Consider the following 19,804-nt stretch of genomic DNA (forward strand, 5'->3'; position numbering starts at 1 on the left):
CACAATTTCCAATTTTAAAAGAACAAATCTTTCCTTTCTTTACCAATTTCTATTAAATTAAAAAAGCCTACCTTGATAGATTAGATTTAATAGTTTTATTTATTTTTGATGTTTTTGCCATGATTTTGGCTACAACTCCTGTATTTCACCTAACTTGTAGACAGTTTGTGAAATATGGATTAGTTGTCAATTTTACATTTTTCCCGCTACCGTATCGATGTTGAATTATACTACTCCCCCGTCCCTAATAATTCGTCACCATTTAACTCGAAACAAATTTTAAGAAATAAAATAGAAATTGGGTTGAAAAAGTTGGTGGCATGTGAGTGTGAATGAGTTAATGGAATGTAGGGTCTACTACCAAAAATAGTAAAATGTGATAAATTTTTAGGAACGAACGAAAATGGAAATAAGTGACAAATTTTCTGGTATATGAATAAAAATTCCATGGTCCATCCATACCAAGTTGGCATAGTGAATTGGTGTACCTCATCAATAACTCTTCGACAAAAGAAAATAAAAAAATGACCCTATGCCACATCAATTAAATACCAATTCAATAAAAATAATTGCACCAAACAAACATATATTAATCATGGGAAGTGGGATTATATTAATACTATTATTTATGGAAATTATCATCACAGAATATTAGAATAGGCGTGCAATAAGCACCTTTAATGTAAGTACTTAATATTTTACACATAAAAATTTAATTATATTGTACTCCTTATTATAATACTTTTCATGCCAAGAAAAAAAATTATGTTAAAACTCCTTGAGAGTAATTTTTTGAGATTTTATGAATAAGACCTTTTTTTCTTGTAATATTGTATTTATATTTATATATATACAAAAACTGTACACAAACAAAAATTATGACTATAACTTATAATTTCTTAGCATATTAAGAAATCAATTATATTTTTCAATATTTTCTTATTATCATGTAAAAAATTCAAGAAATTTTTAAAATAAGAAAATAAAAAATCAAACTGAAAAATATAATTATTTTAAATAGAACAACTTGATGATTATCGAAAAGTTTAGTTACATCAAAATAGTACTACGATCAAAGAGTTGTAATATGAATTTTTTTTCTTGGCATGAAAACTAATGTAATATGATTACTTTTTTATGTGTAAAATATTAAGTACTTACATTAATAGGTCAATATACATATATATCGTAATTATATTGCACGCCTATTTTACGATGATATTTTCCAATTTAATACTAGTAATAATGCCACTATCTATGATTAATACATGTTTATTTTGTGCAATTAGATTTATTGAATTGATGTTCATTTGATGTGGCAAGTGGACCCATTTTTATTTTCATTTGTCAATGAGTTATTGGTGATAGTACACCAATTCACTATGCCAACTTCGTATGGATGGACCATGGAATTTTTATTTGTAATTGTAGACCTATATATAGTATTATACAAATAACGCAACCATTCTTCCTCATTTATCGCATATTGAAACACACATGCTTTCGAAAGCCTACTATTATTAGTAAAATAATTCTTGGGTTTGGCGCATGAACCGCACATTTCACAGACTATAAATTTACCTCAACCAAACCACCAATAATAACACACAAGCATTAGCAATTTGTACGTCATTGATAATAAGCAGAAAATATGAACAACACAGAGAGTGCAAGCTACAAAGCCGGCGAGGCCAAAGGCCAAGCCCAGGAAAAGGGCAGCCAGCTCCTCGACAAGGCCAGCAACGCTGCTCAATCCGCTAAGGAATCCATTCAGGATGTACTATACAATTCTTATTGCCTTCAATTCTCATTTCTAATTACATCATTATTATTATTATTATTATTATTATTATTATTATTATTATTATTTCATAATTAAAATTGTGTTTCAGGCTGGATGTCAGGCACAAGCAAAGGCACAAGGTGCTGTCGATGCTGTCAAGGATGCCGTCAACAAGAATTGACCATGCCTCCATCAGAGCATCCACCGTTTCTCGCGTTGATTGATTCTTAGTTTATTTCATCTTTTTTTTCCTAGAAAGATTATGAGTTAGTACATCTTTGGTAGGCTTCGTTCTGACATTGATGAATAGTCAGCGAAGAAGTTGCTCTCTATTATGAGTGAATAAATATTTTAAATAAATTAGGGCGATTGGCCCTTAAATAAATATTTTATATATACAAACTTTTACGTGATTACAAACGGGAGTAAGTAAAAAAAAATACAAATATCTTTTATTTAATAAATAAATACTAACAATTAATTCAAAATGTTTTAATTTTTGACACTCAATTTTGAAATTTAATATGGCTTTAATGAATTTAATATCTATAACTTCTACTGTTTTTATTTAATTAATAATTAATCTCTCCATTTTATTATGAATTTTGATGGCGTGAAAGTTTTCAATATCCATTTCTTTATTTATGTTATTCCCAATTATTGAATAAAATTTGTTAATTCTCCTATGAAGTTAATTCTGCAAGCCTAAGTATTTACTTATTTTTCCATTATTTTCGCCTACAAATTTTTATCATTTCTTTCAACCCATGTATATATTATGTGCATGCATATAAGTTTCATATCATGTAGTATTATCATATTTGTAAGTTGTGTTTTCTTAACTTTTTATTGTTTTGTTTTTCTTTACTTTGAAAGAATAGTATATAGGAGTACTGTTGATTACAAATTCCCAACAATATTTTGAAGAATATATTAGAAATAAATTAGTTTTTATAATTTATGTTACAGTTTTATGTGAATGTTAATGGATGTTAAACACGCGTTTAGAATCATTCGTTTTTTTGTCATTGGATTACATCCTACATTTAAAAATTGACAATTTGATAGTATTATCATTTCTATTTTTAATGCATAATATTTGATGTTATATGCATTTAAAATAAAATACAATGTGTTGTGCATCGCATGGGTGGGACACTAGTTGGTAGTAGTATAATATTTCAGCAACTTCCAATTTGTCTTATTTAGCACGGCGAGAAATTTTCCGAATGTAAAATGTTGTATAGTAAATGCAATGTTATATGCCAAATTTAGTTATGATGGTGTATATTTTCGACTCTGTGATTACACATAATTTTCAATGACATTTAACGCTCATAAAATCCAAAAGAATTCAGTTCCAAAAAAAATCATTCGATGTAAATTAAACTTTTACATATTATATGCCAAATTAAAGTAATTTTAAGAGGTTCTAAGGAAATCCTAATTGCATAATTTTTATATGAAAAATTTTGAATGGAAAAATATAAAGCATAAGTATATCGATCAAATGTCATTATAGTGAATTAAATCATATGAGATGAACATGAAAAATCGAATGTTTATGATTAAGTGTATTCTCGAATTTTATAATGGTTCAAATGGGAATTGTCAACTGCCCTTTATTATCTTGACTCTTGAGGTTAATTAGTGTAAAAAGGTAAAGTTTATAACCTCTCTTAGTCCTCCATAATTTTAAGTTTCTCCAAAAACTACATCAATTGTTAATCACCCCTTTAATGTTCTAAAGTTAAACATATCCAAATTTTGCTCCAATAGATTATTTTTAGTCTTTGTAATGCGTGTGAGAAAATTATAATGACAAATTTAATCTAATCTATCATAATCTACAATGCAAGTTTGATAAGTCCTTAATGCCCTTTTTGGAGGAAAAATGGAAAGATGAGGTGTCTTCTATTCAAAAATAATTTTTTAAGGCAAAAACAATAGGACAAATAATAGCCCAATAAAATGCTAACTTCTTGAAGAAGTTTTAAAACACATTTAAATAGTGCACTACCATTATTTTTTTTTTATAATTAAGTTATTAAATTTATATATTAATTAGACTTATATTTGAGTTAAATTGGAATTGTGCTAGAGAGTAGTTTGCCTTCCATTTATTTAGGTTAAAATTGAGATTTAATCATTTATTGCAATACTTTTTCTCCGAATTAATTCACAAGCTAAACGACAACACATATATGTAATGCTTACAATTTCCATCCTATATTTACTCAATTAAAGTTTTTAGTTCTTATATTTTAATTCGCCTCTAATTAAACAATACTACTAAGTTTATAGATTAAACCAAGGAATAAGATGACATTATATATATTTAAAATTAAATCTAACTTATAAAGTTTGTATAACTTCTTAATATAAAGAGTAGTGTAAATTCTCACATTATTCAAAACAAACAAAATGCATAAGATATTATCGTTATTTTAAGTGATAGTAGTAATTTACTTTTTATACGTATATGTGGCGGGAAGTAAGAAATTTATTCTTTCCAATAAAAAAATTCATTTAGTCTTTGACAATGTATATCAAGTTATGCTATGGTCTGAAATTAAAAGAAAGAAATAAACAGTCAACTAAAATGTGATTATTGGATAATACAAATTTTCTAACTTGACTTCTCAAAGAAGTTTTAAATTTATATGATTTAAATTATTCATATATTTAATGTGGATATGTTTAATATTCCATATATTTTTTTCAAATTAATTTTTTTATAAATTAAGCTATTAAATTTATATATTAATTTGCCTTTTATTTGGATTAATGACTTGCATAACACTTTCAATAAACATCTTTACTCACACATATTTTCTTTATTTGTATATCTTATTCTAATTAATTCATACTCTTAGATCATTAGTCACGCATCTTATTTTTTTCATTAATTTTATTTTTTTTACTTCACTTAGATTATAAATTAAAATTACATAAATGTTTCATTCACTGGGGAGTAGTAAATTCTTCATTTTGAGTGAGACAAGATAAGTACATTTTTGTTTTTTTAAATCTCCATATTGCTTTCAATTCTTATTTTCTATATATTTATTATATTTTATATTCATTATTTGAAACTCTTATGTCCCGTGCATAACTCGGGTGTTAATACTAGTTAAGACTAAAGGCCAAATGTGGTCCTAAACATATTGCATTTTTATGATTTTGGTCCTAGACATTGCGTTTTGAATTTTTCGGTCACATACATTTTAAATCGGATATGACTCAGTTCAAAATGGACGGCACAGTAAAAAATAAACGGTCAGTATTTAGTCAATTTTGATCCATTTAAGCATTTTAATTATGATTTTTTTTAAATAAAAAAAAGCCCTTGTCTCTTTCATTGTGCTTCCCTGCCGTTTCTCCATCACCGCCGCCACTACCGAAAACTGAACTCAAAACAGTAGGAGATCGAACCCATCCATTTCCGTAGAGTCGCACGGAAGAAAGCACTCCAAGGCCTCCTCCTCTTCATTCTCGCGCCGACGTTGTGCTCTCCGAGGCGACAGAGCCAAGTTCCAGCCAGTCGAGTATGCCAAGATTTTCTTCGGTTTTAGCCAACCGAGAGCTCCGAGACACGATGAACTGCCGGTGTCCATTTACAAGTCTCTCGAGCCCATTAACGGAACCGGGTCGCAGCTCGACGAAGTGAAGCTCCGATTCAACACATTGAAATCCAAATTCGTTGAGATTTTCGGCCACGTCCCTGATATCTATGCCCGATCTCCTGGTATTGTTTGCTCTACTTGGTTGGACTATGAAAGTTGTTTTTTTCTTGCCCAGATTTTCCTATTTCTTTTCTTGTTTCCTTCTTTATTTGTTTGGTCAATTCGATGTTAGTGTGCAGGAGTTGGGGCGGCGGCGGTGAAGGAGAAGCCGAAAAAGTAGAATAAGAAAGAGAGAAGAAGTGTTTTTGTATTTAGTTTTTTAAGAAAAATAAATTTTCATTTTTCTAAAAACTTATATTTCGTTATTAAAATTCATAAATGGGTCAAAATCGACTAATCTGCCGTTGATCGTTAATTTTTCACGGTGCCGTCCATTTTGGACTGAGTCTGGCCCGATTTCAAATGTGTAGGACCAAATAATTTAAAACGTAATGTCTAAAAAATGCAATATATTTAATAGTGTGATACTACCACACACTATCATAGTGAAATGTTTATTATAGATAGTAGTATAAAATATTTAGAAACCTTGGCATTTATAAAGTTTTCCCACTTCCACATATAACACCTAGGTCCACAATTTTCGCATATTCAAGCATAGATGTTAGAATGATCTTGCATTGGCCATATTAATATGGGGTGCCACAAGTTTGGTGCTCATCTTATAAATTATAAATACCACCCTCAAACAAACCACCAAACAGTAAAATACTTTTTTAGATATATAACACTCTCATAGCTTCAAAACATGAATAACACAGAGAGAGCGCAAGCTTCAGAGCCGGCGAGCCGGCGAGGCCAAAGGCCAAGCCCAGGAAAAGGGAAACAAGCTCATCGACAAGGCCAGCAACGCTGCTCAATCCGCTAAGGAATCAATTCAGAATGTACTAATTTATATTTCCTTCAATTTTTATTTTAAATTAATTAGTAGTAGATTAAATTGTTAGTAATTTTTATAATTATATTTGTGTTTCAGGCTGGATGCCAGGCACAGGCCAAAGCCCAAGGTGTCGTGGATGCTGTCAAGGACGCTGTCAACAAAAATTGAGCCTCTTTCTTCGACTTTTTGTTTTCTTTTTGAGGGAATTTTCAGCTTTTTGTTTAGATATGCTTGATTAGTTTTGCTATATGCTATAGAGTCAAGCATGAACCTGACTCTTTTCTTATGATAAGCTAAATAGTACTACTATTACTTTAACTGTTAGGTGTAACCATTCATCACCTATTGAGAGTAGTTGGATGTTCATGAAAGAAGATCAATGGTTGAAAAGGGAAGAGAATTGGTTAGATATTTTGGAAAGAGTTGTTGCGAGTTGTCAACCGTTTTTCTGTTATGTGAAGTGATGAGTGTGAACACTCGAGCTGGGACCACGAGCTACGAGAGGCTGGGAGCTGAGTATATAAAGGAACTCAACACCAAGAGCACACATATCACACACACTAGATTTAAGGAACGTATCATCATCATCATCATCATTTGATTAGCTTTGTATAGCAGAGTGAGATTAGAAGTGATATGAGATTGATACACAGTAGCCTTGAGTTGTAATCCACCCTCACGCATACATCAATAAAGAGTGAATCCATTTCTTGCCCGTGGACGTAGGTTTGCCAAAACCGAACCATGTAAAAATTCCCTTCGTGTTGTTCTTCTTGATCTCGTTCAATCGCGCCCCGATTATAACAAGTGGCGCCGTCTATGGGAACGTGGATTGCGTTTCTTGATCGGAGTTTTCTGGATCGGGGTTTTTGGGATCGTTTTCTGCATCGAAAGTTTGGAGCTGGTTGCAGATCGAGAAGATGAGCTCAGCGAGGCTTGATGTTGAGAAGTTCTCAGGGAAAAATGACTTCGGATTATGGCGCATCAAAATGAGTGCGATGCTCATTCAACAAGGCTTGGGTGATGCGATCAAAGATGGTGCGGATAAGGAAAAAGAAGCCGAAGATGCCGATGAGAAAGCGATGTTGAAGAAACAAGAAATGCTGGAAAAGGCCCATAGCGTTCTCATCCTTTCTCTCGCGGATAATGTGCTCTGAGAAGTGTCGAAGAAAATCACCGCGGCTGGGATCTTGTCTAGGCTTGGGTCGTTGTACATGACTTAGTCTCTGGCGAACAGATTTTACATGAAGCAGAAGCTGTACTCCTTCAAGTTCATGGAAGAAAAGTCGATTGGGGAGCAATTGGAGGAGTTTAACATATTGGTGGATGATTTGGAGAACATCGACGTCAAGTTAGAGGATGAGGACAAGTTTATTAGTGATTTGCCGAAGAGTTTTGATCATTTGAGGGATGCCATGCTCTATGGCAGAGAAAAGACTATCACTCTTGAGGAAGTACAATGCGCACTTAAGTCTAAGGAGCTTAGAAAGGCAAGCTCAAATCAAAGATTCATCATCAAGCCTAGCTCTGAATGTGAAGGGGCAAAACAAGGGAAAGAAGAAGAAGTCTTTTCAAAACCAGAAGCCCCAACATCAGAAGCAAACAGATGGATCTGGGAAAGAAACAAGAAGTTGCCATTACTGTAAAAAAACCTGGCCATCTTAAGAAGGATTGCCATTCATGGAAGAAAAAACAGAATGAAGATAAATTCACCCAAAATCAGGCAGATTTGGCTGAAGAAAATGAGGTCGCTCATGTCATGAATGTGATGGAACCAGGGATTGAGAAATCATGGATAATGGACTCAGGCTGTAGTTTTCATATTAGTTCCAACAAAGAATTGGTTGAGAATCTTGTTAGGGCAGAGGGTTTAGGGTTTAGTAATGTTGGGGAACGATCAGGTGTACTCCATAGAGGGAATTGGGGACATTAGGCTCAGAACAGAAGATGGAGCCATCAAGATTATCACTCAAGTCAGGTACTCAAGTCAGGTACATTCCTGACATAAAAAGAAACCTCATATCCTTAGGCATGCTTGAGTCAAAAGGTTTTAAGTTCAACTCTGAAAATGGATGCATGACTGTATCTAAAAATGGGGTAGTTATGATGACTGCTGAGAGAAGGAACAATCTCTATTATCTGGTTGTTGAAACTGTTGTTGGTTCTTCAAATGTTGCTGTGAAGACTAATCTTGTGTTGTGGCATAGAAGGCTGGGCCACATTGGTGAATCTGGGCTGATGCAGCTTGCTAAAAGGGGTGTTGTAATGGCTGATGAATCAGTGAAACCACACAAATGTGAGTATTGCATTTTGGGTAAAAGCAAAAAGCAGCCATTTGAAGTTGGCAAGCACACTTCAAAGGCTATCTTAGATTATGCTCACTCTAACCTCTGGGGGCCTGCACAGCCAAGCACTATGGGTGGAGGAAAGTATTTCTTGTCTATCATAGATGACTATTCGAGGAAAGTCTGGATTTACATTCTGAAAGAGAAGTCGCAGGCATTTGAAAAATTCAGAGAATGGTGCCAAGAGATGAAGTTGAAGCAGGGTAAGGTTCTCAAGTGCTTGAGGACTGACAATGGATTGGAGTTCTTATCTTCATAGTTTGAGATTTTTTGCAAAGATAATGGCATTCAAAGACATAGAACGGTGCCAGCCAATCCACAGCAGAACGGTGTGGCGGAGAGAATGAATAGATCTCTTTTAGAAAAGGTCAAATGCATGTTATTTTCATCTGGTATGCCTAAGGTGTTCTGGGGGGAAGAAGTCACCACTGCAGCTACACTGATCAACAATTCACCCTCTTCTGCCATAGGAAATGAAGTTCCAAATGCTAGATGGTATGGTAAAGATGCCAGCTACAACCAGATGAGAGTTTTTGGTTGTAGAGCGTATGCTCATTGCAAGCAAGGGAAGTTAGATCCAAGGGCAGTGAAATGTGTAATGATTGGTTATCAGCATGGGGTAAATGGATACAGATTGTGGTGCACAGAGAAAGGGAATCAGAAGATTATCATCAGTAGAGATGTAATTTTTGATGAAACCTGCATGCCTTATCTAAGAGATGAAGAACAACTCCAAAATAGTCAGAAGTCCGTGGTCTTTGAGTATTCTGATCTAGGTGGAGCTGAGTCCTCTGCAGCTGCTGAAGAAAGAACTACTCAGGGTGAAGGTATGTCTTTGACTGATGTGGCTAGGGGTGAATAATCTGAGCCAACCCGAAGCAGTGACAATGAGTGCATGTTTGCTAGAGATAGAGTCAGGAGAGTAGGGAAGAGACCATCCAAGTATAATGACTATGAGAAGAGTTTTTTTTTCCTTATGTGTTGCTGAGATTATAGAGCACTCAGAGCCTGCTAACTACTCAGAAGCTATGAAGAGCAAGGATAGAGAAATGTGGGTCAGAGCAATGAGAGATGAGATTGAATCTCTGTTGAAAAACTGGACTTGGGTTCTGGTGAAGAATCCTGGTACTCAAAAGCTAATCAGCTGTAAGTGGATTTTCAAAAGAAAAATTGAGGTTGGGGAAGTTGAAAGTATCAGGTATAAAGCTAGGCTTGTAGCAAGAGGTTTCACTCAAGAGGAAGGGGTGGATTTTAATGAAGTATTCTCACCCGTGGTCAAGCACACTTCTATAAGGATCTTGTTGGCTCTGGTTGCGAGATATGATTGGGAACTGCATCAACCAGATGTGAAAACAACATTCCTTCATGGTGATTTGGAAGAAACAATTTATATGCGGCAACCAGAGGGCTTCATAGCACCGGGCAGTGAAGGTATGGTCTGCTTATTGAAGAAAAGTCTTTATGGATTAAAGCAAAGTAATAGGTAGTGATATATCAAGTTCGATGAGCATATCTCTAGTTTGGGTTTCAGAAAATCTCACTTCAACAGCTGTGTATACATTAAGGAAAGTAAGGGGATTGCTGTAGCTTTTCTTCTCCTATATGTAGATGATATGTTAGTAGCAGCACCCAACATTGATGAGATGAGGAAGGTGGAATCTGGTTTGGAGATGAAATTTGAAATGAAGGACCTGGGGGAGGCAAGAAGAATACTCGGGATGGATATATTCAGAAATAGGAGACAGAGAGAGCTCAGGTTGGTTCAATCTGATTATATTAAGAAGTTGCTAGTAAAGTTCCAAATGAATGAATCAAAGGCAGTAAACACTCCCCTTGCCAGCCATTTTAAGTTGAGTATGGATCAGAGGCCGAGCACTGATGAGGAAAGGAAGGAGATACCATATGCAAATATTATAGGAAGTGTTATGTACACGATGTTGTGTACTGGGCCAGACTTAGCACAAGCCATTAGTGTGACTAGCCGGTTCATGGCTGATCATGGGAGAAAACATTGGGTTGCACTGAAATGGATGCTCAGATACCTCAAGGGTGCATCAAAATTTGGTATGGTTTACAAGGCATAAAGTGATCATCAAGGTGGAGCTCTCGCAGGTTTTTGTGATTCGGACTATGTTTTCAACAGAGATAATCGAAGTTCACAAACTGGTTATGTTTTTAATTTGTTTGGTACTGCTGTAAGCTGGAAGTCGGGACTTCAGCATGTGGTGGCCCTATCAACAATGGAGGCCGAGTATATTCCTATTACAGAAGCAGTAAAGGAAGCCAAGTGGTTGAAGGGGATTTTGGAAGACTTTGGTGAAAGACAAGAAACTGTGGACATATTCTGTGATAGCAGCAGTGCATTGTCTCTTGCAAAACACCAAGTTTTTCATGAGAGAAGCAAACACACATTGATGTAAGGATGCATTTTGTTAGAGATGAAGTTCAGAAGAGAGAGATAAGGATGGTGAAAGTTTCAACAGATCACAATGCTGCAGATATGTTGACAAAGCCCTTGCCAGCCGTGAAGTTTAAGTACTATCTAGGGCTGGTGGGACTTCAAGAGTAGATCAGAAAGGAGTTTGGCAAGAATCACAAAGTTGATGTCATGATTAAGGTGGAGATTGTTAGATGCAACCATGCATCACCTATTGAGAGTCTTCATGAAAGAAGATCAATGGCTGAAAATGGAAGAGAATTAGTTAGATCTTTTGGAAAGAGTTGTTGCGAGTTGTCAACCGTTTTTCTGTTATGTGAAGTGATGAGTGTGAACACTCGAGCTGGGACCACGAGCTACAAGAGGCTGGGAGCTGAGTATATAAAGGAACTCAACACCAAGAGCACACATATCACACGCACTAAATTTAAGGAATGTCTCATCATCATCATTTGATTAGCTTTGTATAGCAGAGTAAGATTAGAAGTGATAGGAGATTGATACACAGTAGCATTGAGTTGTAATCCACCCTCACGCATACATCAATAAAGAGTGAATCCATTTCTTGCCCGTGGACGTAGGTTTGTGAAGTGAGTTGGGCCTGCCTCTCGACTCTAATGTCGAATGACTAGACTCAGGAGTAAACAAGTGTGCACATATGAGAATTAATGCAAGGCTCGGTCCAGACACAACGCTCCTTAAATCCACTGGATCACTGGGTCCAGGAACTCAAGAGAACTACAGTGTTTTTGTCGTTGGACACACTCGACTCCCCTTCAAAAATAAATCCCTCAACCCGAATACTATGAATTAGTATAGGGAAGTGGGGTCGATCCCACAGAGATGGATTCGCAGGGTAGAGCTAAGAGACTATGGAAACAAATGGCTGCTGCCACGCAAAGGGGTTGAGATTTTAACTACCACTAGATCTAGGCAAGAAATGTAAACGCTAGACCTAGGACACAGAAAACTTACTGGAATCAGACATCAAATCCGAAGACACAATCACTTCCTTGACTGAGTAAATAACTAACTGATTGAGACTAGGCAGAAAGAATAAAACAGCGGGGAACATTATTCCAAATATAGCAAGTACGGTAAAAAGCTGCAGATAACAGATCAGCTCCAGCTAGCTTCGCATGCAAAGTTCCTAACAGATTCAGAAACGCAAATGCAGAAAACAGAGCATACTTCCAGATTCGATCAGAATATAGAAATTGAGATGCCGGAAACTTGCTACGAATCGGAAATAAACCAGATCTACGTAAACTAGGCGGAATGAAATGAAAACACGTAAGCTAGGCATGAAATTTAAACACTCTTGCTCAGAATCACGTCGGACGCTTAATCCACTCCGGATCCAAGCAATCCAAACTCAACAATCAACTAAATCAACTCCATAACTCCGATTCTAACAGATCTGCTCTGATCACCGCCAAATTCAATCAATCTAGAACAATCTGCAAACAAATCACAAACTCCAGCAAAACCCAACCTCCGATTCATCCAAAAACAGAACCATTCTTCAGATCCAAACGAAAAATATCAGCAAATAATCAGAAACCAACTGCAAAAAAAATAAACAACTCCGACAATCCAACTCGAAATCAAGCGCACTCAGCCAGCAAACCAGAAATGAACACAATAGACATAAGCGAAAGTAAAATCTGGAATAAAACAGGAAATATTGGTTAACAAAAGAAAACCGAGCTTCGAACAGCGAAGCTCGGCGGAATCAGTGTAAATAGCAACGGAAATGTAAATTGTTTCTTCGCCCTTGAACTAGGACTGTGTTACAACCCTCGAACCACTCTCGGAAAGCTAAAACGTGAACCTCAGCCAAGTGCTAACTGGAATTTCTCGCGAATTTGGAGTCAAGTGTGTGGAAAGGTGAATCGAGCAAGGGGCTGTTAATGAGGCCTCCACCCGAGAAGGTCCCTCCAGCCTGCATGCTTCTCCCTTTTATAGATGCAGACATAGCCTTCTAGAGTTTTCGTAGAAATCCCTATTCTACCCTTCAACTCCGAGGCTTCCTCCGTCTAGCAATTTTCTTCCAATTGTTCACCCTTTCGCCAGTTTCCTAGGACCATGCAAGCGTCCTCTTCTTTTCCTGGATCTGGCGAAAAACTTCACATACCTGACTTAATTCAATGCGTTAAACCCAGTAATTTCATGAAATGAACCCCTAGACCGATGCATGAAATTAGCCTTATCAGTTTGCCAAAACCGAACCACGTAAAAATTCCCTTGGTATTGTTCTTCTTGATCTCGTTCAATCGCGACCGATTATAACATTTAACATTTTTTGTTACTTCAAAAATCGTTTCATTTATTTCCTGCATATATGTTATAGTGCCATTCGATATTAGTATCATCTAGGGAGAAATCAAAGTTAAAGCAAATGTTATAGTGGCTATTTTTGTTTCTCGTCAAGTGATTTAATTTCTTGAGTATTAGATCAGGTGAAATTAGCGCAACAGATATTTGGTGTAGTGGGCGGCCATCCTAAACACACCTAAACACAGTTTTAACAAATGGAATGGCATTATCAGCCGACCCTAAGATATTTGATTAATTTCGAAGATTTTGATGAGTAATGATTATTTTCAAATTACTGTCATTTGATAAATTATTAGTACTTCTTCTGTTTCAATGAAGAGGATATATATTTCTTTCTAGGTTACGGTAAAGAAAATGATCCATTTCTAAAATAAAAACAGTACTATAGGGTGGTGTTCGGTTTACTAGATAAAATAATATCAACATATAATTTAGGATTAAGTTGTGAGATTATTTTAGTCATAAGGGGTTGGTTATGACTAATTATCTCATAATTATCCATCTAGATTGAGTTGTAAGATTGAATCTCATTAACCAAATACACTACATATTAATCTCGTAATACAATCTTGCAAACCGAACAATCTATATTTTATTCACTATCTCCACTTGACAAATAAAACAATAGTGCATAAAATCTCGTGTCGTCAAAAGAGTCATCTCCGTTAGGACGAAGAAAGTAGTAAATAGACCATAGTTACATTATTGATTGAATATACTATCTACAGTGGCAATAGCCCAGCAATAGCCCAGCAATAGTCCAGCCATAGCCCAGCCACAAACTCCTCCTGCCACATCATCAATACTAAAAATCCTTCTGCCACATCAGAAATAGCCCAGCCATAGCCCAACCATATCATAAATAGTCCAGCCACATCAATAGCCACATCACTAAATAACACAATATACGAAATTTAATTTACGAGACATATACGGGAAACATTAATAATACTATTTTACTTTTAAAAAAATACAAAAAAATAAAAAAGTACAATAAATTTAAAAAAGTACTAAAATTTTAAAAAAGTACATTAATAATAAAAATTACATTAAAAAAAGTACATTACTTAAAAAAAATCACTCGGCGGCTCCCTCGATTCCGTCGTCGCCGTCGCCGTCGCCGTCGCCACCGCCTCCGCCGCCGCCACCGTCACCGCCGTATCCGTCGCCACCGCCTCCGCCGCCTCCGTCGCCACTGTCACCGCCGCCTCCGCTGCCACAGCCGCTGCCGCCTCCACGTAAATCGTCATTCATGCTCTCGAGCAATGTGAAGAGAAATCTCTTCTCCTGGGGGTCCGTCGTCGCTCGCCATTCGGCTAACGTCTTCACCATCATCTGGCGCGTTTGTTGACGCGCGAAGTACTTGAGATCCTCTGTAGACTGGCGGTCAAAGGGGGATGCCGACTGGACCTCCTGGGAACCCCCGGCGGCCCCCCTCGCCGCCCGTTGCGCCCGCTTTTGCCCAACGGGGCGAGGTCGGCGGCCGAACGAACGAGGGGTGGGGAGCACCTGGTCCGTCTCGGGGAGGTCGTGGGAACCACCGCTGCTGCTGCTGAAATCCCCGGTATAGTTCAATCGTTGCCGTTTCGGCCAGCCAGCATCGACACCTACTCGGAATTTCTCAGAGTCGTTCAGCACAAGATAGCAGTTCCAGTAGGTGAAGTCCTTATACAACCCGGGCTGGGGGAAGGCTTTCTCCGCTATCCTCCTGCAGTCATCCTCCGTTTGGCCACTACTCTGCATGCGGAGGGCGTTGGCGTACAAACCCGAAAATCGGGAGACGGCAGCCCTGATTCGGTTCCACGCCTTCCGGCAATCCTCCCCGTTGTGTGGCCTCCCCTCCGGGCAAAATCGCTGGTAGGCTGCTGCTACCTTGCCCCACATGTTGACGATCCTCTGGTTATTAGAAACAAGAGGATCGTCGCAAACACTCACCCACGCCCTTGACAGGGCAACGTTCTCCTCGTCCGTCCACCTTCTCCGTGCCGTGGGGTCATCCCCACCCGGCTGCGACGACTCCCCGACCTTCTTTCCCTTGCCCTTCTTCTTTGGGGCGCCACTACCCTGCACTACTCCCCCCGTTTGAACGGGAGTTTCCGGAACTCCGAGACTATCAAACCCCAAATCCGCCAACGAAAATTCATCAAAACCGCTCGGCGTGAACTGCGCATCCGTTGGGGTCGATGTGTGCGACGAAGCAGTGCTGAAATCAAAACTGGGGCGATAGACGTTCCCCCGCGTCACCTTCGTCGCCGGTACTCCCCCCGGCGTCCCCTGCATCGCAGGTACTCCCGCCGGCGTCCCCTGCATCGCAGGTACTCCCCCCGGCGTCCCCTGCGTCGCCGATCCACCCCCGGGCATCATCTGCATATTGGGTGCCCACCCCGGCATCATCTGCATATTGGGTGCCCAACCCGGCATCGCCGGGAACCCCCCCCGGCGGACTCCCTCCGGTCGGCATCCCAGATAGCATCTGCTGCCACGGGTACATGTTGTAGTACCCGGGCATCTGATTCCATCCGCCTCCAACATTAATTGGGGGAGTTTGAGAACCACTCGTCCCTGAACTAGGCTCGTTGTTTAGATCCATTTCTCGGTGTTGATCTTATATAGAAATTTAGATAGAGAGAGTACTCGTTAATACAAGTGGTGCGAATGAAAATGAAGTGCAAATCGCGTATATATAGTGTCGGGAAAATTAAAAATAAAAAAAAAAAAAAAAACCGCTGGGCGATGCGCTGGGCGATCCCGACGCTGCAATGGCGCCGAGCGGATCGCCCAGCGCATCGCCCAGCGCCCGGCGACCGCCTAGCGCTAGGCGATTTTTAATTCCGAAAAACCGCTCGGCGGTTTTCGGAGGCTGCAATGGTTCGCCTAGCGCCGGCGCTCGGCTAGGCGGTGCGCTAGGCGCCATTGTGGATAGCCTAATAACAAATTATAACTTCAATTTCAATATTTTCTAATCAGATTAATTTTATTCATTAGTGGTGTTCGGTTACCAAGATATAATGTAGGATTGAGTTGTGAAATTATTTTAGTCCCATGGGGTTAGCTATGACTAATTATCTCATAATTATCCATCAAGGATTGAGTTTTAAGATTGAATCTCATAAACCAAACACCCTATATACTTAATCCGTGATACAATCTTGCCAACCGAACACGTGTAGATTTTACCATTTGCACATATATGAAAACACTATATGACCATTTGCACATAAGCAATGTGCTGTAGTTATCTGAGCATCCAAGAATAAAATTGATTTATAATCTTAGAATGCAAAAATATAATGATTTTTGTGTTGATGAAATATCACAATCCAGTCTGTAACAAAGTAAGCAATACCTCAGACAAGGAGCAGATTTTCACCAGTGTACCAAACTAGAGAATAGCTAAAAGTTGGCATAAGAACCCTGGTGAAATGATGCTGCTAGCCTTCTCTATTTCCGAATCATTATGCCCATCCTCTACAAAGAATAGGTTTATGAGTATACAAAACACCAATACAAGTTTCCTTCAGGCCCCTCCACATTAACTAAGATAAATAGCAGCTACCAGAAAATTTTCGTTGCGAGAACGTTATGTAGAATCATCGTTCTGAAAAGCTATGACTTGCATATATGCCTGATATCTTGTGATTGCTTTGGCCATAGTCGCACTTCCTCTACATGCCAAAATTACACATCTGCACAAAGTCCATTGTATTATCAACATACTTTGTCCACAGATGCTTGTAAAGGTTCATGGCAATATCCAGCCATGGCTTCATGTCTCCGCTGAAATGGATGACAGCAGCCTTCTCAATTTCCTCCATACTGATACTAGGATTGATACCGAGTCCCTGAACATGCCAAGCTTTATCCAAAGGCTTGGTGGTTGAGTAAAAAGTAACAAGCCCAGCTGGTAGAGTCCCCATCTTCCATAACGAACGATCCTCATTCTGACATTCATTAACCATATGATTAGTGAGCATTTAATGGGAAAGTAAATTAGCAACAAAATACCTAGCTAGTAAAAAGGTGAAAACACAGTAACTTACCAAATCCTGCCAATAATGATATTGCTCAGTGCATTTCTCCCGTCTCCAAGCATCAAGGTCAAAAATATTCATGCCAAAAGCCCAAGCACAAGCTCCGGGACTAAACTTCTGCTTGATGAGAGGATGAGAAAAGTTTAAATATTCAGAATAACGATGGAAAGAACCAAAGCAAGTGCTGACAGCACCATTAACCTTCCCATCCAAATCAATTTTCCACAAGGCAGTCAAATCCTTCTGAACTACAACATCATCATCCAGAAATAGAATCTTGTGCAGCTTTGGGTAGAGTTCAGGCAAGTAGAACCGAAGGTGATTGAGCATCGATAAATACTTTGGGTTTCTATACTTCATGTTGTTTACATCTGTAGAGGTGTTCTCAGTTCTGGTCTCAAAGTAATACTTCCTTAACTTAGCAGATTGAAGCTGCTTAAGCACAGGTGCATATGAAGGATTTAAGAACTTGAAATCATCCACTGCCTTGATCTCAATATGAGCTCCCCCTTGTAATGGCCTCATCTTAAACCAAACCTTAGTAGCAGCATAATTCATTCGATCAGTAACAACATGGAATACATGTTTCCATGGCTCCTCTGCATTCTTAAGGGTGGAGTTTACCACCACAGAGATTGCAATCACATTGTCAGAAAACAAAGCATAGTGGTATAAGTTAGGATCTTCAAGCTCAGGGCCAGGCTCATCATCCACATACTTTTCAGGATGAGCAATTCTCTCCTCCATAAGCCGCATAGCTAAACAATGCAAACTCTTGGGAGTTGATTTGGCTGCAATCAAGCTAGCAAAGACCCCATTTTTCTTGGCCTTCAAAAGCAATTCGTTCACAGCAAATATTGTGTCCTTCAATTTTTGAATCTTTAACTGATTGTCGTATGATTCCTTATTCTCCGCAATCATTAGCCTAGCAATCTTAACTTTATCTTTTACCTCCTTCTCAAACTGCCTCAAGACATCCTCATCAACCGGCCCATCAGATTCAAACAGTGCAGCACGGTAAGCCTGCTTCAGTTGGATGTTAGAGAAATTCTGAGCCAAATCATCAAACATCTTAAGCTGCTTGGATATCTCAAGTTTGAGTTTTCTAGCGTAGGTGGCATATGCATTAAGTAATGCAACATGATTGTTTGCCTGGTTATATATCAAATCTAACCTAGTCTTCACCGGATCTGACTGCCATGCTAGAAAACTCCGCCTTACATGTGCATTTCCTGTAGCATCCATAACCTGCTCACAACAATTTTTAACAAAGAAACATCTTATTTAGGTTCGATTTCAACCAAACAGGTATCAAACTGATTGAGGTAGATATATGTTCATCATACGCAGTAAATATATCTAAACACACAACATAACACATTCAGCTACAATCATTGGCAAATTCCAATATCTGGATTATAAAGTGAGACTATTTTTAAATAATTCTGACTCATATGTAAAATTACACACACTAAAATCGATCGAGCAAATAACCACATCCATAAATATAAATGTCAATTGCCACAATTCTCCTCTAATTCCCAAAACAAAAACAGATATGATACTCCGGAAATAATAGAATACTGCAACATAGTAATACTAATTGCATTGCAACTAAATCATGATTGAACACTGGAAAAAGGAATAAATTGTGAATACTAACCGAATCGTTGTGGGAGGGGTGAGATGTGAGGAGGACGGAGAGAGTAGCGAGGAAAAGGAGAGTGAACATGGCGGAAACGAAGATCCGGTAGCTGAAAAAGCTGCGGAGGACGGATCCGCCGCCCGATCCGACCCGATTGCCCCGGACCGCCACAGCCATCACGACCGTCCCAAGACAATTCCTCAATCAGCGCGCGAATCCGGCCAATCCTATACTCGGTCGTTGCTTATCGAAACAGTAGACAAGTTCTTAGTGGTGGATTGGAGTGTGAGAACGGATATAGATACACGCAAATATATGTTGTGTGTGTGCTGGTGAAAGTGGGGGTGAGAGAGAGAGATCTGAGAGTTAGCTGTGGAGTTGAAGAGAGAGAATGTTAAAGGTTCGATTCGACCACCGCGTCGGTGACTAATGTACTCGATTAATACTCCCTCCGTCTCGGATTAGAAGTCACTTATTGTTATGGCTCGGGTTTTAAGAAAGAGTTAAATTGTGTAATAAATGAAGTGAGATGGTGGAGTGTGTAATAAATGAAGTGAGTTGGTTGAAGATGGGACCCTTTTGACTTTTTGGAGTGTGTAATAAATGAAGTGAGATGATAGAATGTGTAATTAAATGTTTAATTTTTATTTTGGTTTA

The 19,804-nt window shown here is 38.2% G+C and overlaps 1 protein-coding gene across 1 annotated transcript; it reads right to left on the reverse strand.

Annotated features, from left to right (window-relative positions):
• Window positions 1-16,717: 16,717 nt before the first annotated feature.
• Window positions 16,718-19,541, reverse strand: LOC121744749 (probable galacturonosyltransferase 9). Its single transcript, XM_042138369.1, has 3 exons — window positions 19,166-19,541; window positions 17,512-18,750; window positions 16,718-17,412 (listed from the first exon to the last, which is right to left on the reverse strand). The coding sequence occupies exons 1-3, from the start codon at window positions 19,322-19,324 to the stop codon at window positions 17,137-17,139; spliced, it is 1,674 nt and encodes a 557-aa protein (XP_041994303.1). The 5' UTR covers window positions 19,325-19,541; the 3' UTR covers window positions 16,718-17,136.
• Window positions 19,542-19,804: the final 263 nt, after the last annotated feature.

This window comes from Salvia splendens, chromosome 8, assembly GCF_004379255.2.
Source record: "Salvia splendens isolate huo1 chromosome 8, SspV2, whole genome shotgun sequence".
NCBI classification, from domain to species: Eukaryota; Viridiplantae; Streptophyta; class Magnoliopsida; order Lamiales; family Lamiaceae; genus Salvia; species Salvia splendens.

What these genes read in the sequence shown, in the direction of transcription:
- LOC121744749 (XM_042138369.1), bottom strand. Translation starts at nt 19,324, where the DNA reads ATGGCTGTGGCGGTCCGGGGCAATCGGGTCGGATCGGGCGGCGGATCC. An exon ending in ACCCCTCCCACAACGATTCG is followed by an intron (nt 18,751 to 19,165) that starts GTTAGTATTCAC and finishes TGTTGTGAGCAG; the next exon opens with GTTATGGATGCTACAGGAAA. An exon ending in ATCATTATTGGCAGGATTTG is followed by an intron (nt 17,413 to 17,511) that starts GTAAGTTACTGT and finishes AATGAATGTCAG; the next exon opens with AATGAGGATCGTTCGTTATG.